Source organism: Emys orbicularis, chromosome 1, assembly GCF_028017835.1.
Source record: "Emys orbicularis isolate rEmyOrb1 chromosome 1, rEmyOrb1.hap1, whole genome shotgun sequence".
Lineage (NCBI taxonomy): Eukaryota > Metazoa > Chordata > Testudines > Emydidae > Emys > Emys orbicularis.
In genome coordinates this window covers 128,522,114-128,546,948 of record NC_088683.1, presented here as the reverse complement: position 1 = coordinate 128,546,948, position 24,835 = coordinate 128,522,114, and the positions used below count along the sequence as shown (strand labels likewise).

The window sequence follows — 24,835 nt, the reverse complement described above, 5'->3', positions numbered from 1 at the left end:
CTACAGTGCTTCTGTATCACTGGAGGATCCCCCTGTGCTGGGAGACCATCCCGTGGTGTGAGATGTACTGGCTTTAGAGACACTGTATACTCCAAAGAGCTTAGAACCTTGTCGGCGTGGTACAGTAACGCACACTAGAGGGTTGTGGTTTCTAAAGCGCGGCAGCGTGTTGTGCACTAACTGGCCCGGCAGTCCTGCTGGCACAGACTAAAAGTTCCCTGGTGCACGTCAACATGATGCTCTTTGGAAAGGGATTATGTTAATGTGCACTAGGGAACCTTTAATGCACCCCGGCAGGATCTACATGTGCCAGTTAGCATGAAACACATTGGCACCCTTTAGAAGTCACACCTTTCCAGTGCACATTGCTGTGCCTTGTAGACAAGAGGTAAGTATAAAACTAAGAGACAACAGGTGGATACAGACAGATAGGGGAGTATAAGGAAAAAAAGATGCAAGGCAGGGGCTTCAGCACACTGGTTTCCTAACCATTGTCAAGTTTTTTGTAGGTACCATGGTAAGGAGAGTTTTGAAGGAGGGCAGTTAGATAGTTCTGTGGAAGTTTGTGGGAAGCTGCTGGCAAGTGTGATGGGCAACAAAGGAGAATGCCAAACAAGCACCTCCAGGCTATGTAACAAGTGGGTGGTAAGACTGGCACCATGGGTTGATGGGAGGCGGGATGACAAATGACAACAAATATTTGTCCGATATTTCATTCACATAATATGAAATTCATCAACTAAGTCATTCAAGTGTCATTGGACCAGCTTTTGCCATAATTGACCTTCCTCTTCTGCTTCTTTATTTAGGATGTAGTCTCCTCCTTGGAACAGCAGTTCACCCCCATGATGCAGGCTGAATTCTCAGTGTTGGTTGATGTATTGCATAGCCCTGAACTTCTCTTTCCTGAGGGGAGTGATGCAAGAATAAGATGTGGTGCTTTCTTGTCCAAGTAAGTGGCACAGAAAGCGTCCTGTTTATTTTTTTTTCTGAAAAGACGACAGAGATAACATTTTCAGAAGCGCCTAAGTCCCACTTACAAAAGGCACTTAGGAGTCCAAGTCTCACTGATACCCTTTATTTATATATATTTTTGTTACATAGTTTACGTGTCCCATTAGTAAGGGAGTTGTATGTGTGACATGATTAAAACGAAAACCCTTGCGGCTTGCTGAAATTAAGACAGTCTCAACAAATTTCTGTTTTCCTAATCACCATTTATGTTAAATTGCCCCCAAATACGTTGCAAGGTCTCAGACATTCCATGTTAGAAGGGTGTGTTTTTAATTCATATTCTTTGGGGGCATGCTGAGCTACCTTTTGAGACAAAGTAAATAAATCCTTTGGTTTTATTTTAAATTGCAAACTCTGAAATAGCTCTTCTAAATGTACATTTCACTGGTGCCTTTGCATGGTTTTGAATTACAGGTGGTTTTATTTGCAGTTTGGGCATTGGAAGAGAGCCGTTCGGTTTTGCTTTATTAGTCCTTTAGTGAGATGCCCTATTTGCCCTTGAGGAACTGTATAATTTAGAGGTAACTTGAGGGCACTGAAAATTTGGCAGGTTTCCTGATTCCTCAGCTTTTTGCACATTCTGCACAGGTAGCATTATATACTTCATATGTTTCTCCCTTCCCCCCCCCCCAAAAAAGACTAAACGTTGCATTTTTTGTCCCTTGTGTCAAAACTTTCACTGGAAGTTAATGGGAATTTTGAATGAGTAAAGACTGCAGTATTTGGCCTATGGTGTACAAGGAATACATTTTCTTTTAAATGATCTACTGTTGCCCAGTGATACTTTGCAATGCTATATAAATGGCACTATTAATATGCAGTCATTTTAAAATTATGGTTAATAATAATATGACTTACATTTAGACCATGATGAGCTCATCTCACGAGCCTGGTCATCACTTGAATGGGAGACTTCCAAAGAAATCCTGGCATGCTGCAGGAAGTGATATTAGTAGTGAACCCAGCATGATGATAGGGGGCATGGTGCTGTGGCTGATTCTCTCTTTTGGATTAGATGTAAATGATGCTTTATGCAAGAATATGTATATTCGCTCCGGTGTTTTTGCTTAATTCTGATTTGAGCAATATTGTTTTGCCTTCCTAAACTCCTATTGCAGTTTTATTTGGATGCAGAATTCTACTTTACTTCCTGCCCTAAACTGCCCTGCAGAGTTCCTGTGTGCACTTAAACAGCTGCTGCATTCCATCCAGAGGTGACTGCATTTCTGTGCTGAGCAAAGTGATTCTATTACAAAAATTTTTGTAAATTACTTTGGATCATTTTGGGTGGAAACCACTCGATAATTGTAGAATAAGTATTATTACTACCATGAAACTTAAAGTTCCTTTTGAAGTTTGTAGGATAAATGATGGGCACTGCAGGTAACGTAATAATTTTTAGAAAAACATAGGCCCAGGTGGCAGAATTTGGATCCTGGTCTGGATTTCAAACCCTCTAAAATGTAGGTGTATTTGGATCTGGGATTCTCTTTCTGCTCGTTACTTAGGCACCTGCAGCAAAATTCGGTGCAGACTCCAAACACCCTCAAAGGCCAAGAGAGTTTGGGCTGGGGCCCATTTCTTTTTCATGGTACCTACCCGGTCTACTTGTATTTCCTTCAGGAAAAATATGGTAACAAACAAACAATTTCTGTATAACGTGCATGTTGTCTGGCTTGGAGATAAGGTGCAATACTCTATATAAGGTCTAATGTTTTACTTTAAGGTTGATTAATCACACAAAGAAGCTAATGGAGAAAGAAGAAAAACTTTGCATTAAAATTCTTCAGACATTACGGGAAATGCTCGACAAGAAAGACAGCTTTGCGGAAGAGGTACTGCTGCCCTTTTAATATTAAAAATAAAACTTTCATCATGGCATTTTCAGCAGAATGTTATAACTCTGAACTCCTCACATGTTACAGGTAATACATTGTCTCTGAAACACAAGTTACATCATAGAAATTTAGTCCCCTTTTCCTGACACTCCTGGCCCGTCGCAGTCCACGTGTTGACTAGAGTCAGTTTCAAGTGTCCAATTCATCCTTTCTCCCTCCCGCCTGGGATCCCAGCCCTTTATAGTCAGTAAGCATTTTTGCAGCTGAAGGTGTGGTAGGAAGTAGGTAATGTTTAATGAGATGTACCACCTAGCGGGGGGAGTGGAATCGACTCTATGCTCTCTACAATGCCTACTGATTTCTGTATCTGCTAACATCCCCCTTGTTTAGCTCCAGAACTGTTTCTTCTCTCAACATCTAGGTTTCCAAATGCCCCTTTGATCTTACATGCACCTTAGGGTCATGGTGACTGGACCCTGGTTTTCATAACAATTGGTCCATGGCTAGAGGTTTTAAACTCATTCAAAATCCATCTGTCTTGACAAATTTTTCACGTATAGTTGTATAGTTTCCTCTCACTGGTATTTCTTATCATTCATTCTTGATATTAATGCTACTTTATATTAAAATGAATCATAGTGATTAATTCATCTGTCACAGAAATCATTTATGTTTGTCAAAATCAGCACCTATAGTCAAGTATATACACTGGAATCACTTTAAGAAAAATTGTTGACCTCATTTCTCCTCTCCTTGCCCCCATGCGCCGATATGTTCAGATTTTGATGATATGCTGGTCATCCATTTTACAGTACCTAGCAGAATTATCAATCAGGATATACCAGGTAGTTTAATTTTGAATATTACGCTCCTAATGATGAAGGGAAGATTTTGTGTGTAGCGAGATGGGTACATATTTCTGGGTCATTTGGATTTTACACCTTAAGTTCCGTGTCTCAGTACTGTCATAAGACAACAATACTTCAGTTTCTTCTCTTATGGTAGATAAGGCACATATGAGAAATATGGTGTATTCACAGTGTATGTGTTTTGATTATACACTGTTTTGATTTCAACATATGTCACACAAAAAGAACATTTTGCTCAGGCTCTAGGCAGCCTAGTAGATAGTTTAAAAAAACAACAACAACCCAGTCAAACCAAGACCTTTCTCTTCACAAAAACAACCCATCCACAAAGAGTGAATTTACCTCCTCCTCACCTCCTGCAAAGAATTTTGCTCCAAGAGCAATGCACTCAGTCCATGGCAGATAGTGATTTGTTTTAGTGTTGTAGCAAAAGTTTCATGGCTGAATCAGATATTATTATTATTCATTCGTATTCAAAGAGCCTTAATGCTTACATCCCCATGAGTAACATGTAAAAACAAAATTTCCTTTTGAAACTGTTCACATTGGGGAACTATGCTAAGCCTTTCCAAAATAGCCACATACCCACCAGAAAATAAGACCTCAGGAAAAAGAAGGAAAGAGAAGACAATACCTTACTTTATAGATGTTCAGCAAAGGCTTGTCTGATCAGATACACCTTTTACCCTGCCCTGGAGGCTGAGCCACTGAGATTAAGGCAAACCACCAGAGGGAGTAAGTTCCACAGTTAGGGATCCTTTAACAAGACAGCCTGGCTTCCAGTCCTCAAGAGTGCACATCTGGGACTTCAGCAAATGCAGCTCAGTTGTGCATTGTTATCTTGACAGTGCATAGGGAGATGGTACATGTTAATGGTTTTAGGGAAAAAATAAAAGACTGATATCCCCGCTATCCCCTAAATGCTGTTCTTTCTGAGACCCATGAATTTTATAGTGGAGAAGGATAATAAACCAAAACATGTGACTTACTGTATGGTTTTGCAAGTCCTTTCCTCACTTACCACTCTTGGGAGTCATAGCTTACGTTATGGACTTCAGAAAGGCTAAAAATAGCACAGTGAGCTGCCTTTCTTGTGTACTTTTCCAGCTTTCCATGAAACAGTACATTACTGCATGCAACTGTATTTTGTGTGATCGAAATACTGAAAAATACAGAATTAGGGTACATGGGGCCAAATGAACTTTTGACAGCAGAAGGCCTGAATGTACGTTAATCATGAGTCTGTATTTTGTTCTGTACTGTATTTGGAGCATTACATTGGGCACAAACTATAAACTTTCAGGTAAAGATTATTGCAGAACTTCTCATGATTAGAAGCCGGGAGAGAATCATAATGCAATCTATTGATCAGTTATACTTGTGTGGGCCCCATTACTTTACTGTCTGAGCCCCTCACAATCTTAAATATAATTATCCTCACCTTACCCTCGGGAGATAAGATGTTATCATCACCCCTATTTTATAGAGAGGGAACTAATGCACAGAGAAACTAAGTGACTGTCTTTTTAAAGGTTTCAGTGGTAGCCGTGTTAGTTTGTATCAGCAAAAAAAACGAGGAGTCCTTGTGGCACCTTAGAGACTAACAAGTTTATTTGAGCATAAGCTTTCGTGGGCTAGAACCCACTTCATCAGATGGCTGAACTTTGTGACTTTGTCCTCACCCACAACTATTGCAGATTTGGGGACAATTTATACGTTCAAGTCAGCGGGACTGCTATGGGTACCCGCATGGCCCCTCAATATGCCAACATTTTTATGGCTGACTTAGAACAACGCTTCCTCAGGTCTCGTCCCCTTACGCCCCTATTCGACTTGCACTACATTGATGACATATTCATCATCTGGACCCTTGAGGAATTCCACCAAGATTTCAACGATTTCCACCCTACCATCAACCTCAGCCTGGACCAGTCCACACAAGAGGTCCACTTCCTAGACACTACAGTGCTAATAAGCAATGGTCACATAAACACCACCCTATACCAGAAACCTACTGACTGCTATACTTACCTACATGCCTCCAGCTTTCATTCAGACCACATCACACAATCCATTGTCTACAGCCAAGCTCTAAGATACAACCGCATTTGCTCCGATCCCTCAGACAGAGACAAACACCTACAGAATCTCTATCAAGCATTCTTAAAACTGCAATACCCACCTGGTGAAGTGAAGAAACAGATTGACAGAACCAGAAGAGTACCGAGAAGTCACCTACTACAAGACAGGTCCAACAAAGAAAGTAACAGAACACCACTAGCCGTCACCTTCAGCCCCCAACTAAAACCTCTCCAGCGCATCATCAAGGATCTACAACCTATCCTGAAGGACAATCCCTCACTCTCACAGACCTTGGGAGACAGGCCAGTCCTCGTTTACAGACAGCCCCCCAACCTGAAGCAAATACTCACCAGCAACTACACACCACACAACAAAAACACCAACCCAGGAACCAAACCCTGCTACAAACCCCGGTGCCAACTGTCTCCACATATCTATTCAACGGACTCCATCATAGGACGTAACCACATCAGCCACACCATCCAGGGCTCATTCACCTGCACATCTACCAATGTGATATATGCCATCATGTGCCAGCAATGCCCCTCTGCCATGTACATTGGCCAAACCGGACAGTCTCTACGCAAAAGAATAAATGGACACAAATCTGACATCAGGAATCATAACATTCAAAAACCAGTAGGAGAGCACTTCAATCTCTCTGGTCACTCAATAACAGAGTGGCAATTCTTCAACAAAAAAACAGACTCCAACGTGAAGCTGCAGAACTGGAATTAATTTGCAAACTAGATACCATCAGATTAGGCCTGAATAAAGACTGGGAGTGGTTGGGTCATTACAAAACCTAAACTTAATTTCCCCAATACTAATTTCTCCCTACTGTTACTCACACCTTCTTGTCAACTGTCTGTAATGGGCCACTCTCTTCAAACGTTATTTCTCCTCCCTTGGTATCCTACAGTTAATTGATTTATCTCGTTAGACTGACTTATCACTTGGTAAAGCAACCCACATCCTTTCATGTATTTATACCTGCTCCTGTATCTTTTACTTCATACATCTGATGAAGTGGGTTCTAGCCCACGAAAGCTTATGCCCAAATATATTTGTTAGTCTCTAAGGTGCCACAAGGACTCCTCTTTTTGTTGTTGTTGTCTTTTTAAACTTTCTTTAGAAAATTTAAGAGCTTGATTTCTTTTTATTCCCTCCATCCCCCCCAAAATGGCTTAATACAAATTGTATTGGGACTATAGATGTTCATATACATTCACTTCTAGAACACTAATAAAACATAGCAAGCTAATGAGGTGGTGGTATGTAGTAGGCTGGTGCTTCTGAAAAGACAAAGAATGCTGGGAGGGTTTATGGCAAAGTTTCCCAAGATGTGGGACAATACCCATGGGGTGTCATGGAAGATGTATACATTTAAGCTGGGTATGCCTTTACCAACACATGGTGAAGTTGTGGAGGGGTTGGATGGGGAGGCCTGTCAGTTTCATATTCCTGAAAGGAAGCTCCCCTTTCAAAAGTGTGGTTTGGGGAATTACAGTAATAATGGGCTATAAAACCTCTTGGTCATTGATTTGACTTCGATAGGTAATGACAGAAAGCTGTTAACACCGTAAGTCTCAGTTCAACACTTGGTGAATCACTAGCAAAATTAGTGCCTTGCTGACTGGGCATGAAGACTGAAGTCTCCTTTTGCTTCTTTAGGCAGTCTTTCCAGGGCAAGGTTGCAAACTTTGGTAAGGCATTATGGGAGGAAGCTTGTGCTACCATTGCCCAGGCTGCGATTGTGTGGTGGATAAAAGTGGGCTTTGATTTCCACAAGTTTTTTTTTTTTAAAAGAGAGAAATAGATTAAAGAGAATAGGATTTTGTATTCGCTCTGTCCTGTCAAAGTTTTGATTTGAGTTCAGTTCAAGCTGTGTGTGAAATCTGAGGTCAGTTCTTACTGCAGACACAGTTCCATCTCTGCTGTTGAATGGGTAAAATTTTCAAAAGTGCCTAAGTGACTTAAGCACATAAGTCCCATTACCGAAAACACCTAACTGACCTAGGAGCCTGGTCCCATTGACTTCCAAGGGAATCCTAAGAGTTTGGTGCTTCTGAAAAATTTACCCTCTGGATTATGTGAGTATGTATTGTGGCAAACCCAGGACAAACAGCTACAAAGGGGGTAGTAATCAGTCCCAGGGGGTTAAAAAGGCCTCTCCCAAGCCACTGAAGAGAGAGAACCATGGGGAAATAAGGTTCAGCTGGGCAAGGGGTTACTAGGGAACTAATTAGGTTCAGCTGGCTCCAACTGCTTGGGACCTTTTTAAACCCTCCCCAGCGTGGAAGGGGGGGGGAGAGAGAGTGAGAGAACCAGGGAAGCTGCCAGTAAGTTAGGAGCAGCAAGGCTCTGAACCCTTCCTGCAAGGAAGGCCGCACTCTGTCCCCAGAAGGGAAGATAAACAAGCACAAGGGGCTGACTGAGAACAGGAATAGCCAAACCCTGTGCTACCTGCAAGGATTTGCCTTGCCCAAGCCTGTGTCTCCAAGGCTAAAAAGGACTGAGCCTGCTGAGGAGAAGAAGGTACTTTGCCACACTATATGTAATGTATTCATATCGTGATATTATATGTGCTTACTGTGATATTAGTTAACTGACGGATATGTTTAACAAATGGTAGTACATTTTGAAATGCATGGTAGAATGGTAGGAACCAAACATGCAACTCTCACTTACGCTAATAGTTCCCACTAAATTTAATAGTATTACTTGCATGAATAAAGACGATATGCAGAAGTAAGGGCTTCTTATGCTATGGAACACATTTTATACTGTTTTTCCAGGTTTAGATGTTGAACCACAGTATGAATGAAAAATAAGAGTACTGTTTAAGTATCAGTGGGAAGGAAAAAACCTACAAGCTGTTTAATTGTCTATCAAAAATATGAGTACCCCTACTTTTTTACCTTTTTTGGAATACTCCTGAAAATGATTGCCCCACTTCTAAAACGTTTTCACTGTTTCTTTTTCTACCACGCAACTAGATTTCTAGCTCTATGTGGTGAAATATTAAGATTTCTTTATTCATCTTTTAGCTACACAATAGGCAGGTCTACTCTACAGCTGGGATCGACCCTCTGAGATCGATCCACCGGCAGTCGATTTAGCGGGTCTAGTGAAGACCTGCCAAATCAACAGCAGATCGCTCTCCAGTCGACCCCTGTACTCTATCCCTGATGAGAAAAGTAAGGTAAGTCGATGGGAGAGTTTCTCCTGTCGACCCTCTGCGGTGTAGACCCCGTGGTAACTCGACCTAAGGTACGTTGACTCAAGCTACGTTATTCACATAGCTGGAGTTGCATGGCGTAGGTCGACTTACCGTGGTAGTGTAGACATAGCCAATGTTTACAACCCTTTGCTTCTTGTTTTAGCAGTGACAACAACAACAAAGAAACAGGTTAGAAATCTTTTTACAAATGTACATTATTCCCTTTAGAATCTGTAGGTCACCTGTTGTGGTAATATTTGCTGCCTTTCTAAGGGCCTGATTCTTTTCAGTTGATATCAGTGGCAAAACTCCAATGATTTAATTAAGAGGCACATTCCAGATTCTTCCCTCATGTACATGAAACCGAAGGGAGTTGGGTCCCTTTATCTGTTGGGGAAAATGTCTCCCCATATCCCTTAGTAATCAGTTGGTGTTCCTGTGAGCTACAGCAGTATCCCATTGTTGTTGCTGTTGTTTAAATCAAATAAGCTCTTAACTTAACGTGCACTCCATGATCTAGTCTAGTTCATTCTAGATCACTTTACTTATTTGCATGTATTGAATTAAGCAGTATTCAGATAAATCACAATAAATGTAGGCAAAAATCAATGGAAACAGGAATAATTCTGAAAATGTCAGTCTGTTGTGTAGTGTAGTGTAATTTAAAGAGACTTTATTATTTCAAGTGGCAGGGTGGGGAGGAAGGGAGAGGAATTCCCTGACCTGTGTTACTAATAACAGTTTGGATTAGCAGCGCTGCAAGTATTTAAAAAAATCAAATTTAATTTTCACCACTTTTATGCTGTTTTGTTTTATTTGTGCTCTCCTTTAAGAAAGACGGTGCACTAGCCAATTTCAGTTTTATTTCCAGTTAGTGGACCAAAAATTGCTCACTTTACTCTTTGATTTAGCTCACTGTGTTTTTCAGATAGTTTGCTTCAGTGCTGGGGTTGCAAACGCTATAGGGAATATTTAAATCCAATCTAAAAACTTCTCATTGAAAATTCAAAAACCCAGTGATATTTATTACTATTGGGTTTTGTGAAACATTTTAAAACGTACTGTAAAACACCCTAAACTGACAATATCCCTTTAAGGTCTTTCTAACATAAAATCTTTTTGCTGTAGAAAAAGAAAATATTGGATTTGGAAACGAGAAAGTATTTAAATATGTAAGAAGTCACGAGCAATCAGCAATACATTTATAAGCAACTAGAGTACACCTTGAGTGGGGTTTTAGAACATAAGGTAGAAGGTCAAATGACTTTTAACCACCTAAGAAGTACAATGAAACTGTAGAAATTCACCACCTGGATTGACTTTTCTGTTGTTATCTAATGGAGTTTATAAATGAAAGTAAGGGAAAGCATCAGACCCGTGCATTTATTGGATATCATTGGCAGAGGGATGATGTCATTGACAGCCAATCAGAGAGGACCATTAGTGATCAGTGTTCAATAGAGATTTCATAATATGCTGACATCAATGCAACCTTCTACTTTAATGGTTTCATAGGTCACCTGCTTGCTGATTGTTTCCTGCCTGTCATCATCATATTGCCTCATTCTAATCTGGAAAGTGCTTACAGATGTTGACTGATTCGATGGAGTTTAATGAAAAACTGAAAAGATTTGGCTTTTAAATGCATGGCTTGGTCCAAAACCCTGTTGGGTTCCTGTGTGCTTGTTCTAGTGCTTGTAGCTTGTAGATGAAATTTATACATTAAAAGTCAAATTATAAATAAATGGTAGGGGCCAATGAGGACCGATACAGACATCTGGATTTTTTGGACCCATAACCATGCCTTTACCTATCTGTTATAAACATTAAAATATGATACAAGGCAGGGCATTGAAGAAAAGGCTCAAAGGTTCAAAGAAAAGGCTGAATTTCTTCTATATGCCTATTTCTCAGCACCACATGAGCCTATGGCAGGGACCAGGGCTACCCAATGAGAGCCCTTCTCTTAGATGAATTACCCCAGTGGCTGTTGCAATAGGACAACCCCAAGGGTGTGTGGAGTGCCCTGTGGGCCCCGTTCTGCAATCCCATGCTGGCTAGGAAGGCTAGTGTATGCCTTTACTTAGACATTCAAGAAGCCAAGGTAGTGCATGTGGTATGTCGATTTAAGCAACAAGATGCGACAGTTTGGTTGGGGCCGTTCTGACATTCAGGATAATTCCATGTGACACAATGATGGCTTATACAAAGTTATGTGTTCTGCAGGGCCTGAGGCTGAGCCACTGTGTTAAGACGGAGATTTCAGTCTCTTCTGTTGCAATGACTGAACAAAGCAACTAATTTTAAGCAGCAGTCATGTGAGTGTGTTGGGATACATATGACCAAACACAAAGTACTTTCAAATCCCCTACATATGGTAATTTCTCACCATACCCACATTGTGGCACTTTAAAAGGAAAAGAAATAAAAAGTACGGAGAAACAAATCAACACAATTTGACTCTCTCCCCTCCCCCCCCCACTCTAAGTTCCAAGCTGTAATAATTAAGGAAACAGATACCGCAGAGTATGTGATGTTTGTGTATTAACTAAGTGTTGTTGGCCATGATGTCATCCACTGACATCATCCACTGAAGCATGCTGTCATTGCATATTTGTGTGTAAAAATGTGCCAGACACACACTCACTCACTCACTCACTCACTCACTCTCCTCTCCCTCCCTCCCTCTCCATGGTCTGCAGTAATCTTGCCAAACCTTGTGGCATTATGTAACATATAGTGTTTGGGACCATTACAGTAGACTACTGCACTACTGTATTTATAAGGTAAAGTCCTTGAGTGTCCTACTGGACTATGTTCATTTCTTTAATATTTATAGAGATGTTTATTATTTGTCCATTACAATAATCTCTAAGTGCATCTTCATAATCTTTGGGGGGAAAACTCCATAATGACAATTTTGTTCTTAGAGGCAGTAATAATAGACAAGCCTCCTTGCTCCCCTTAATATATGTCCCTTAAAACCTCCTCACTGAACCCAAGATTAAGCAGATGTTTGAACAAATTGATGAGGTTGGCACTGACCTCCTGAAGGTCAAGAAATACAGCAGGCTCTGGTGGAGCTTAGAGGAGGCAAGCGCTACAGCAAAGAACTTTGCATCAAGAATGCTCTACAGAGTTAAAAGCTAGGAATGGTCTGCAGAAGCACCTCTGCTAATCTAATAATTAAGAATGGTGCCCAGAGAGAAGTATTCTCATACGGTAGGTAGCCAGCTCAGGGAATATGTAGGGCTTTATAGATTAAAACGAACACTTTGGATTATCCTCAGAAATGCTTAAAAAGCCATTCTTCTACTTGGAATCGGGTAAGGTGCTCACTGTGGCCTGCTTCAAGGATAGCCTCAAGCAGAGCACGTTGTGCTAATCCACCCGGAGCTGACAAAGGAAAGAATATTTGCCCGGTCCATAACTGAAATGAGAAGTCAGGACCACAACCCTGCCAACCACGGATAGCAAAAGGCACATCTGGCCCCTATTGCAATGGGCGGCCCTGATCCAGCAGAGCACTAATGCACATGATTAACTTCCAGTACATATATCCATTGACTTCTGCTTGTGTGCTGACACTTAAACAGATGCTTAATTGCTATTTTGCATCATCATCTGTGATGATTTTGCCTCTTTTACTATAACTGTTAGTTGCCACTATTATCCAAAATATATTGCTCATTTCCAAAGAGTTAACACTACTTGCACCCTTTCAGCAGCAAATAATACAGTAAGAAATAATGCTTCCTGATCTTAACTTTTCCTCTTTCTGTCCTAAAAAACTTGATGTTTTGGGGTGGGGTTTTTTTTTGGCATTCTCTAAAGTTGTAACCAAATCCAGTTGTAGGATACCATGTGCAATATCTTTCTCAAGACTGAGAAAACATATGGATGTAAATGTGCTGCTTCCTATAGACAGTAATCTCTCAACCAGACATATTCTATTCCTTTCTCATAATATATTTGAAGCTGTTAGTCAGAACTGTTTCAAAATTACAGTTATTAATCTCCAAATTCTGACCGTTATAAGATCCAAAAGAATTTGGAATTTATCTTCTTTCTTCTCCACATATAAAGTACATTTCACCCCCATGGGATTGTAAAATAAATTTGTTGTTGTTTTCTGTAAACTCTTAATTTTGAAAACACCATCGAAAGCACAAACAAACAGAAGTTGTTTGATACTATTTCCAGTTTTCCAAGCACCTGTGTACCAAATACTGCCTTAGGTTGCATACACACAGATCCCATTGATTCAAGATACATTACATATGAAAAAAATAGGATTGGGATATTTGTAAGTGCATTCCTATCTATGGAGGATCCAAAACCCAGTAAAGTAGATGGACAGACTTCAATGGGTTTTGAACCAGGCCCTATTACTCCTGCTATTGATTAGAAGTCATTGGGATAGGGGAAAGCTGTTAACCGGTGAAACCTTCACCAAGATTTGGGTAAAATCCAGTTCACCTTATTTATGTATATAAACTCATGGACATCAACACGACTACTGTGTTAGAAACACCAATGAGATGTTTGCCCCTTTTTTCTTCGAATGCTAGTCGTAATAATTTCACTAAATACTTCTAGTTGTCTGGAATTCAAATAACAGGCCCACCATAGCTAGTTAGATCAAGCACTGCATCATCAAAGCAATTGCAGTTACAGATAAATCAATTCCAGAAAGAATCAGACTTCTCTGGCAGGGTTGTTTTTTTTAATGGCAGATGTATGAAGCATCTAAGTGTTTTTAGGAAGCTAGAATAAATTCCTAGCGATGGATTAGGGGGTATAGGGAGGTGAGATGGTCAAAGGAGCATAATAAATTAATTTATAACAAGGCTCTGTAGTTTAGCACATGGACCCTCCCCTCTATATGTGTGAAAATAAATAGTATATATTTTGATACCTTACTCCCTTTCAATTTCTCTTTCTCGTGAGAACTGCATTACCTGAAATGTGGAGTTAAGTTACTTGGTAGGGATTTTAATGTGCACGATATGTGGTGTTCTAAAAGGAATAGATGTTGCTGAACACCCTGTGAACGATCTTCTGTGCATTAATGCTCTCTGAGTCACTGCAAACAATGGAAATGTAATTTCCTTGGCCACCCATTTTTAAGTGATCGTGGCACTTGTTTAAAGTGTCATCACTGGAGACTTGAGTCCTCTGGTGATTAGGGTGACCAGATGTCCCGATTTTATAGGGACAGTCCCGATTTTTGGGTCTTTCTTATATAGGCTCCTATTACCCCCCCACCCCGTCCCGATTTTTCACACTCGCTGTCTGGTCACCCTACTGGTGATTCACAGAACTGGAGCAACACAGGCAGCTACAGCACAAACTTTCCCACCCTGCCTTGCTAAGGTGCCTTCCAGGGAGGGACCACATTATGGATATGGGGACAGAACCAAATTGCAGACAACCTGGAGTTTGGGATAGCTGTGGTTTTACCTGTACGTATAAAATTAAAAGAGAATAAAAGCCCCACAGGGCACATTCAAAGTTAGGGCTGGCGTTGTCCCCTGAACATCTCCTGCATGCTTACTTCCTTGCCACCATGTGAGTTAACCTCTTCTTCTAGATTGCAAGCCAGCAGAATGCTGAGGAGGGCTTTCATGCAATGGTTGCCATTAAAAAAGTCCACATTTACTAGCAGCTACCATGCTATGGTATTTGAGTGACTGTAGCTATTTTCCTTCGTGCACCATTTCTCTAGCCTTACTATCTCAGACACCAGTCTGTGGCAACTGTGGACTTCTACAGTATGACCCCGGGGTCTCTAGGAGAGGCTCAGCTATCTGTCTTCGCACCAATGGACTCATTTTACAGTCAAATGTCTGCAGCACACAGAGGGTGAGAGAGGAAATGTCTGCTCTAATTTTCAGCTCCCTTGGGAGGGGAGGGTGGATGGGTCTTGTTGACTGTCACAAATTTAATGTTGCTGTATTTAATAGGTTAGCGCAACAGCCCTGTTTGTACTTCGCAGTTGCACCAGATATAGCAGTGAGCAGAATTTGATGCACTGTATTAAGGATAGCCAATGAATATTTATGATAGTCCTAGGGAGCCAGTAATAAAAATGAAATCGGCATGATGCCACTAGCTCCAAATCTTTGACCTGTTTTAAGAGGAAGTAGAATAAAAAACAGGATAATGGACTTACGATAGTGGAATGGTTAGTTAGGGTTGGTTAGAGCAATGAGAACAGTTAAGCTTTTGTCACTTTTGCAGAAGTCTCTGTAGTCTGAGATGTATGACTCAGCAGTATGCATTCAGGAATCTAGTTTACATGGAAAATCTCAGTTTATCGTATTTTTTTTAATTAAATAAAAAAATGTACCTCTCTTTTAGATGTCGGGGTAGATTGTGCCCTTGTCTTACTCAGCCAAGCAGAGGAATAAGGAGGAGCAAGGCCTCCCTCCATCCCACCCACTCCTTTGCTTGTGCTCTGATTATGAAGCACAATCCCGGCTCTCCAGATACTTCTCCTGCAAGCAAATGGGTGGGATGGGAGCGAGGAGGCGGTGGGGGCCTTGGCTCCGCTCACTCAGGGGATGTCTACACTGCAGTTAGACACCCGGGGCCAGCCCATGTCAGCTGGCTCGGGCTAAGGGGCTGTTTAATTGCAGCGTAGACATTCGGGCTGGAGCCCAGGCTCTAGGACTCGGTGAGGTGGAAGAGCGCTCTACACAACAATTAAACAGCCCCTTAGCTCGAGCCCAAAGCAACTAGCACTGGCCAGCCGTGGGTGTCTAATTGCAGTGTAGACACACCCTCACTGCCAGAGTTACGCAGACAGACACCAGGTGATCACCACCTTTTAAATAGCTGCAGGAGCTCACTCAATGCTCCCAAGCAAGTGAGGAGTGGGGCTGCTCCTGGGGCACAGGCCCAAGAGTCTGTCGAGCCATAAATGATTGAAAAAATGAAAAATGGCTATTTTCTGATTGGTTTCCCGCGTGTGTAATTTCAAAGGGGTGTGATTTCACTGATTACATTTGGCCAGTGCTTAGTCCATAATGTAGTTTCAAAAGCAAGTATATACTGTATTTGACTTTGAAAAGCAGCTGTTGTGCAAACCCAGTAAGTGCTTCTGATGAGGCTTTCCCCCTGTCTGTTTGGCCTGGGAGGAATGCCTGGATGATATTGCCAGCTGGGTGGGTCACAGCTGCTTTGTCTTCAGTCCCAGAAAAACAGAAGCCTTCCGGGTGGTGGTTCTCTCTTGTTTTCATGTCTCCACTTACTCAGTTTTGCCAGCCCCAACTGCTCAAAAATCACGAGTCAGATTCTTAAAATTATGAGATTGGCTCAAAAATCATGAGATTGTAACAAAAAAGTAATATCTTTGGGGTTCTTTTTATTTGCTTTCTGGTTTTTGAGCCTTTAGAGTTCATGTTTTCAAGCTTTCCACCGCAAGCACAAAGGATAGAAACTTCGTGTTTACTAAAAATGAAAGTCGAGAATCTCTTGTAATCATCTGACTTCAGGAGATGGAGCTTTAAGAAAAATGGCAAATTTCATGAGACTCATGATAAAATCCTGTCAGGTGGCCACACTGCTTATTGAGGGCTAAGAGTCTTGGTGTCATTTTATTCTTTGCCCTTTCTGTGAAAAAAGCCAAGGTTTGAAGGTATTCTTTAACTTCGTTGAATTGTGCAATTTGCACAGGTTCTGCTTCGTTTATCGTGTTGACAGCCTTTCACCAGCAACACACGTCCTCATGACAAGTCCTGATTACTGCAGGTACTTCCCGTTAGGGCTTCACCATTGTTCGTCGCTTGTTCCGAATGCAGAAGTGCAGTTGCTCACGGCCTTGAGCATGTTATGCTGACTTGCGTGCTTTGCACTGGACACCTGGGAGACGATAGCTTGACTTCAAATTGGCATGATTGTCAGGAAAGAAAATTTATGCTACTTCCTGTGATTCAGAAGCAGCAGCTGAGCTGGCATTTGGGGTAGGGGAGAGGACTATGTTGCCCTGAGACTTGCCCTAACAGAACTTGGCAGAATTCTGGTCTCCAAGAATTTGGTCTCCAAGGGGCTACAGATGTCAATAGCAGCTCTCCTTCAGACTTCGTTTCCCCCCATCTTTTATACTCCTTTGCCCCCTCATCTGTGAACTTTTTCTTGATTTTTGGACACTTTAATTGGCTTCAGTGGCTTTTTTTGTTTCCCAGCTTTTCCTTCTATCAGCTCCTCTCCCAGCCATTTCTGGGGTGGGCCTGTGAGACATTGCAGCAGGTTAGACTCTCATTACCCCGAGTGTGTCAGGGGAGAGATGTTATCCCCTTGTTTTCAAATGACCCCAGTGGAGAGGGAATGGAGTTCTCAGAGGATGGGTAGGCAGCAGCTGCAGGGCTCTCACTCGCTATCTCAGATGTTCTCAGCAAGGACCATAAAGGGGAAGAAGCATGATGGGAATGCCCCTCAGCTGGCTTCCCTTGCCGAATCAGACTGCCTTCTATCCCCACCCCAGTCGTCAGGAAAGCACCAGATCTCAAACCCTTCTTCGCCATTTCTCCCAGCAGGTCCCCAGGTGTCTCACTGGAAGTGGTATGTGCTGGATGTTCCTGGCCATAGGAAACCTGCCAAATCCCAGGGGTGCAGTTCAGTACCTCTGAAAATCCGGCCACATGTTTGAGCGTGGATTTAAATCCCTGCCTTTAGGTCACCTCAGTGTGAACCTCTCAGCATTAAAATAGGGCTTAGAGGGGATCATAGAGCCTTGTGTGAGCCCTGTGCACTGGCGTGAGTTTTGCCCTCTTTGATTGGCCCCAAATATCTCAGTGCAGCACTAGGCCCTACACAGTTTGTGTTTTTTGTGTGTTTTATGGCCTGGAAAACATCACTGAAGAATGGAGTATGAAGTTTCAGCGCAGTGGATTATTTGAAGAATACTATGGTAGCGAAGTTTGTTTTGCTAGCCAAAGTAGTAATCGCATTGATTCATTGTTGGCAGTGCAAGCGCGTTAGCTGTGATGGTGTAGTGAAAGCTAACATAGGGTTTGTACAGTGGGCTGTTCTCAGTTGTTTCACACTCTTTATGAAATGTTTTCATTGTGGTTGGAAACATTTTATTCTCAACCTTCCTATATTAATCTGAAAAAATCATGATGAAATAAATGTTATTTTCAGAAAGCACTGTAAAAAGTGAGAACTGAGCAACTGTTACTGTCCGTTCGTTTCTTCCCCTCCCTCTCTCTCCCCCCCCCTCCGAATACTTCAATGTTCTTGCAGTAAATAAAGTTATATGCAGGAACAGCTGTCTCATATCTCCAGTTTTCTTATGTGGGTTTGGATCTTTGTCCTGGTGCCATGTGAGCTAATGTCTGCATGAAAAAAACAGCAAGAGAAAGAGTCTGAGAGATTTCCTTGGATTCTGATGTGCTTTATTCAGAAAAAATAATGTGCAGTACAGAAATCTAGTCAAAGCATTGCCTACTTCTGTCTGCGTGTGTGCAAATAACCTGCTACTCCACACACCTAGAGAGAGTGGAGTCCAGAAGAAAATGATACCTTCAGAACACATGTTCCATATACAGACCTTTATGGATTAGCAATAGGTGGGTTTATTGGTTAAGGTTGCAGTCTCACCTGATGCATTGAGAAGTTATATACAGGTGTTAACTATCTAGGATCCTGACCTAGCAGTTATACACTTGTGTATCTTTACTCACATGACTTAAATGGGGCTATTTACATGAATAAAGTTGGTATTTGTATATGTTTTTGCAGGAGCTTGGCCTTATTCAATATCAAGTACTAGCACATTGGATAGTATGCTAAAATATAGATCGTCTACGTTTAAAAACAATAAGTTACTATGTGATATAATTTAATACATATAAAAACATTATTTTTGAAGATAACTATACCATGTATTTCACTGCATAAATAATTCCCGTCACTTTTATAATTGCCATTCTCTTTACTATTTTCCCACACTTCCCCTTTTTTCCCTTTTCTCTTTGTTTTGATCTGATTTTGTGACTGAAGAAAGACTGTTTGAATATAGGAAAGCAAGTGTTCAAGGGATAATGTTGTCTTTTGAGCCAGCCAACAGGTTATGGCTTCTGTGTAGGTAAGTTCAGTACTTTGATCACTAATTTGTCAGTTTTCCACGTGAGCACTATGTATTGGGGTTTTGCTATTGGGGCAGCTGGAGCACTGTCCTTCTCAAAACCGTAAGGTAATAAAATTAGAGTAAATTCAATGTGCTTTCTCAAAACCCTATGTGTCATTCAAAGATGTTAATTTAACATTCCAGCTTCTTCAGATGAAGTGGGAACTGCTTTATTGCCCTAGACCAGTGGTTCTCAGCCAGGGGTCTGGGGCCCCCTGGGGGGCTGCGAGCAGGTTTCAGGGGGTCCACCAAGCAGGGCTGGCATTAGACTTGTTGGGGCCAAAGGCAGAAAGCCAAAGCCCCACTGCATGGGTCTGAACCCCAGTGACCCAAGCCCCTCCCCCCGGGCTGAAGCCGAAGCCTGAGCAACTTAGCTTCGTAGGGTCCCCTGTGGCGTGGGGCCCTTGGTAACTGCCCTGCTTGCTACCCCCTAGCGCTGACCCTAGCTCTTATATGTAGAAAAACAGTAGTTGTGGGCCATGGAGTTTTTATAGCATGTTGGGAGGGACCTCAGAAAGAAAAAGGTTGAGAACCCCTGCCCTAGACTACATATTGCACACATTCATTTCCAGCAGGGGGCTCTAGAGTAGCAGCAGGAAGAAAACTAATAGTCTGTCAGCCACAGCAGTCTCCAGAAGTCTCTTTCAGAATCATCTTTAATAGACGAGCACATGTGCAGCTAAGACAAGTTGTGGTGTCCCACCTAAGATTTTGACCTAAAGCTTTCCCCTGTGAATCAAAACTTGCTATTGGTGAGCATAGATTCGAAGGCCAGAAGGGATCACTGAGATCATCCAGTCTGACCTCCTGCATAAGACAGGCCAAAGAACTTCCCTGAAATAATTCCTGTTTGAACCAGAGCACATCTTGTAGAGAAACAGCCAATCTTCACTTTAAAAGGACTAGTGATGGAGAATTGTAAATTGCTCCAATCTCTCCACTGCCTATTTATGGCTTGATTAAAAATCACGGGCTTAAACCCATGCAGCATTTAATTATACTTTTTCCACAATGAGGTAGATAGTTGATGATCTGCTTGGGGAAGGACTGGTGGAAACCTCCATCTCTTTTCTCACCTGTGCTTTAACTAGCTACAGATAAGCTGCTTATTTTGAGGTGAGGTTCCCTTTGGAACTTGTCAGTGCAGCACATTAAACAGACAGAGGGGGCACTGCTGAGCAACAAGAGAAATTTCCTGCCTTAGTTTCCCTTCCACAGGGCGAAATGAACTTCCTCCATGCTACAGTCTGGAAATGGAACCTGAGCCTCCCATATGGCACTGCAGAACTAATAGGACAGCTGGTGTGAACCCCTCTTTTTTTCTCTATAAATCAAGCGTACACTATGCCTCTACACTTTGTGAATCAAAGATTCATTGAAAAAATGGTAGAAAGCCTAAATAAGTACTGATTTTTTGAATGAATTTGGCTTTTTATTAGCTACATAAATTCTTCCAAACTTGGCTCCGGTTGTAAAAAGCTGTGGGGTTTTTTTCCTGCCTGAAATACTGGCATTTATGAAAAGACTCACTTCTTCTCTAGTGGCATGGACTTCAAAGATCCTGCCTGCTAAATTGGTCTAACTTGAGCTAAAGTGTCCTTTCTCCTGGAAGAAGAATTTAGGGTGATACTGATTCCAAAGACCTGCAGCTGCAGCAGGTAGTTAAAATGACCCGATAGGAAACATACAGGGATGCATATACAACCCCGCCTCCCCCTTCCCTTTTGTAGAAGCATTGTTATCAGGGAGGGTATGATTAGGATGACCAGACAGCAAATGTGAAAAATCAGGACCGGGGTGAGGGGTAATAGGAGCCTATATAAGAAAAAGACCCAAAAATTGGGACTGTCCCTATAAAATCAGGACATCTGGTCACCCTAGGTATGATGGCTACAAGGTTCTGATTTGTTAGATGGCACACGGTGTGAAACATATGCAGGTTGGGGTGCTCATTAACTACTCACGTTGCTCAATCTCTGTCAGATGCAGTTTATATTTGGGGACAGTTCTGCAGCTAGTGTAAATCAGGGGAATTCCATTGATTTTAGGTGGATCTAGCTCTTAATTTCCCACCTGGGAAGGAGAGTGCAGCATCATTCATATTTTTTAAAAAATATTAAGCAGCAAATATTAGCATCAGGTCCGGTGGTTGAAAATCCCTCCAGGTAGATATTCCCTGTGTTGTGTGCGTGGGCCCATGAAGAGGAAGAAGGCACTCGCCCTCATCCCAGTGCACTCGGCTGCTAGTTAAGATTACAGCCTGGCCTTCCCGTGAGCAGTAAGCTGGGAGAGCAGCTATCCTGCCCGCTGGTGCTCCACAGCTCTAATGGGGGGTGGTCTGCTGGGTCAGGGGTTTGCCAGACTGCTTCACAGACACAGTGGCAGGCACTAAATGCATGAGGTGTGTTCATGGTGCTTCTTTCGGTAGCAGCAGTAAGCTGTGCTGCACAATGCGTTCCCTGTAGATCCTCTCCATCAGCAGGATGGCTCAGAGCCCCTACATGAGGCCAGCGTGGTGCTGCTGTCCCCTGCGGTGGTCTGGTGAGTAAGGGGCAGGGTTTTGCCCTTAACGTTATCTATCTCGTAGCCAGCTGTAATCTTCTGTGCCTTGTGAGTGATTTAATGAACTGTTTTGACTTGTAGAGGAAAAAAAGTCCCCTTCTCATTTGCTGCTGCAAAGGTCCTAAAACATGTGACTGTACATGTGAACGCTGTGTGCGGATTGAAGCTGCAGGGCATGATTGGAGGAGACGCTGACTGCCAAGTCGATGAGGCGACTGAGAGTGCAGTCCTTCTCAGCCAACAACAGCATGTGATTATGTAACGCCTGCAGTGTCTGGCACTGTTCTCCACTGGAGACACATCACGTGTTGTGCAATGCTCTTGGCTCTGAAATTCAATTAGATTGGTTTGAACGATCGTGAGTCTGCATGAGATAAGCTTTTAGTGTTATACACTAGAAAGCAAATGGGTTGATTAGCTGCACATGAATTGATAAATTGCTGTTAGAATTCCAGCAAGGATATTTGCATTGCATATACATCATCATGCCACCGAGAGCTGAAATTAAGCATTATGTAATTTGGCTGAACAACAGCAACAACAAAAGGAAATAAACAATCTCCCCCCCCCATCCCATAGATTGCAGAAGAAAATGTCTTGTTACAGACTCTTACCCAAAGGACTTGGATCCTCATACTGTATGCCATTGCATTGAAGAAGCAGTTCGACAGGCTGGGAAACTGATTTTGTCCTGTGCTTGGTGGATGATTGACGGTTTGGTAGTTATGTTGACAGTTTTGGCAAGGGATGTTGGTTTGCAGACACTAAAGTTTGTGAATGCAGGTGGCCTGCTAGCGTTCTTCATAAATTATTTTATAGGTGAGGCTCCCTCGTGGCTTTACAAAGTGCTATCTCCATGAAATTGCAAACATTTCTGCCAATAAACTTCTTACCTTCTAGCAAGGGGCACTGAAGAGAAAATGTACTGTGACTGCGGAGAAATGAAAGTAACCAGGGCACGGGAAAACAATTTTTTATTTTATTAACAAGCAGTTGAAGAACAAATTGACGTGACAAAGCTGATGGCACAGGAGGTGATTTCCACAACCCCCCCCCCCCCCACGTTCTCTTGTTTCAAATAAACTTTGAAAAGTTCACAAAAAGAACAGGAGTACTTGTGGCACCTTAGAGACTAACAAATTTATTAGAGCATAAGCTTTCGTGGGCTACAGCCCACTTCTTCGGATGTAGCCCACGAAAGTTTATGCTCTAATAAATTTGTTAATCTCTAAGGTGCCACAAGTACTCCTGTTCTTTTTGCGGATACAGACTAACACGGCTGCTACTCTGAAACCTTTGAAAAGTTCAGTATGCTGCCCACCCTCCCACCCGCCCCGAAGAGAAGCTGATGTTTGTCATCTGACCCTTGGAAGGAGTAATATAGTTGCATGGGAGCTGAGAGGAAACTGAAGGCTCTGAAATGTTAAGCAGTGTGAAATTTTTTTTGCCTTTCAAGGGCCACACTATACAGTTGATGAGCCGCCAGTTTGCAGGGCAGCCAAAGCACACTTTTTGAGTATAAGAAGAAAATTGGTCTTGTCCACTTTGTAAAAATCTGTTTGGGATAGGGATTTTCTGTGCTGATCTTGCATTTGGGGAATTTTCAGTGGGATGATTCCTTAAATGTATAACTTTATTTGAACCCTACCCTCCAGTATTGTATTTACAAGTAGCAGTCACGGGAGTCATTTTTTATTAACTGGCAATCACTAATCATCATAATTGTGATGTTTCATGAGGATTTCTCTTTCTATCAGTAACTTCTTTTTCTGTTCATTTCTACATAAGCAGTTAACATGCTGATGTGTTCATATGAATAGCAATGTAACTGTATACTTACTTACTTAAACCTGGCTTGTAAAAGCTGAGAAAAGATCTCTGGCTTTCTCTGGTTTCTTAAAAGTCAGTATAAAAGATATTTTTATGGGTGACCTACCACTGTTTAAAAAAACAAAAAACAGAAAGAAGCCTACATAAGAATCATTTTATATAAGTCAGAATAAAATAATGTCAATTATGGTTCAACAAATTTCATATGCTACACCTCTGCTAGCCAGCTAGTCTTAAATTTAATGCCAGACTGTATAACTGTGTTTGCTACTGAGTTGATTTAATGAGTTGGTGATGCAGTTAGTGACTGCTCGTTATCATCAGAGAATTTAACTTGCTGCAGCAATTCAGAAAATAAATGACTGTAGTTCGGATTGGACTATACCATAATTGAGTTGCGATCTTTCTCTCTGTGTGCCTTTTGGGTGACGTGCAGTTACCATCATTGTAAATTAGGCTGGGCTCCTTGGGGACTATTTGGAATCTTTTTGCCAAGCACTGCTAATTAAGGAGGAACATTTGGGTGAGCTGGCTTGGTGGCTCAAAATACCTTGCTCTTTGCAGGCTATCAGTGGCTTAGGAACAGAGGCAGCATCCCAATGGGTAGTCAGTCTAAGATTTTGACAGTTGGAGGTTAAAACGATGCATCTTCTCAGAACAAATCACCACTGCCTTAACAGTGGGTTATTAGTAAGACTCCACTTACTATACAATAGAGATTTATATATACAGTACAATGTTATATGCTGAAATTTGACCAGTTGCATTGCACAATATATAGTATTCAGGAACATTAAAGGTACTGCATACGCCAAACGTAACTATAGCAATTGAGAAACTGATGTAACAGGGTGGTTAGACAAGGAGACTGGGAGTCAAGATTCTTAGATTCTATTTCCAGCTCTGCCACTGACTCATTAGGTGACTTTGGACAAGTCACATGGTAACTTTCATACATTTCAGGTTACCATATGTAAAATGGGCATAAAAATACCTACTTTATCTCATGGCTATTGTAAGGCTTAATTTGTTTGTGAAGGACCCTCAAAATCCTTGGATTAAAAGATTCTCCCAAAGTGCATTGTATTAATAATAATAATAATAATAATAATTCTGAAGTTTATTATTTTATTGTTAATATTAAATAGTCTTTTGGGGAAGCCAAATATCACATGCAAGAAAAAATACAAAAATTGCAAGATATTTGTATAAGATTCTTAGAACTCAAGTTCTTTTTACTATATCATTAAAACATAGATGGAATTGAGTTGTCTTGGAAGAG

The 24,835-nt window shown here is 41.7% G+C and overlaps 1 protein-coding gene across 3 annotated transcripts in view; it reads left to right on the top strand.

The window, feature by feature from the left end:
* The window catches only part of ITPR2 (inositol 1,4,5-trisphosphate receptor type 2), a 336,580-nt gene that overhangs the window by 191,785 nt on the left and 119,960 nt on the right, over positions 1-24,835 (top strand). For all 3 annotated transcript variants that reach the window (XM_065418887.1, XM_065418895.1, XM_065418878.1), the window contains 2 exons: positions 810-952; positions 2,741-2,849. In XM_065418887.1, coding sequence (XP_065274959.1) covers positions 810-952; positions 2,741-2,849 — 252 coding nt within the window. The remainder of the gene's footprint in view (positions 1-809; positions 953-2,740; positions 2,850-24,835) is intronic.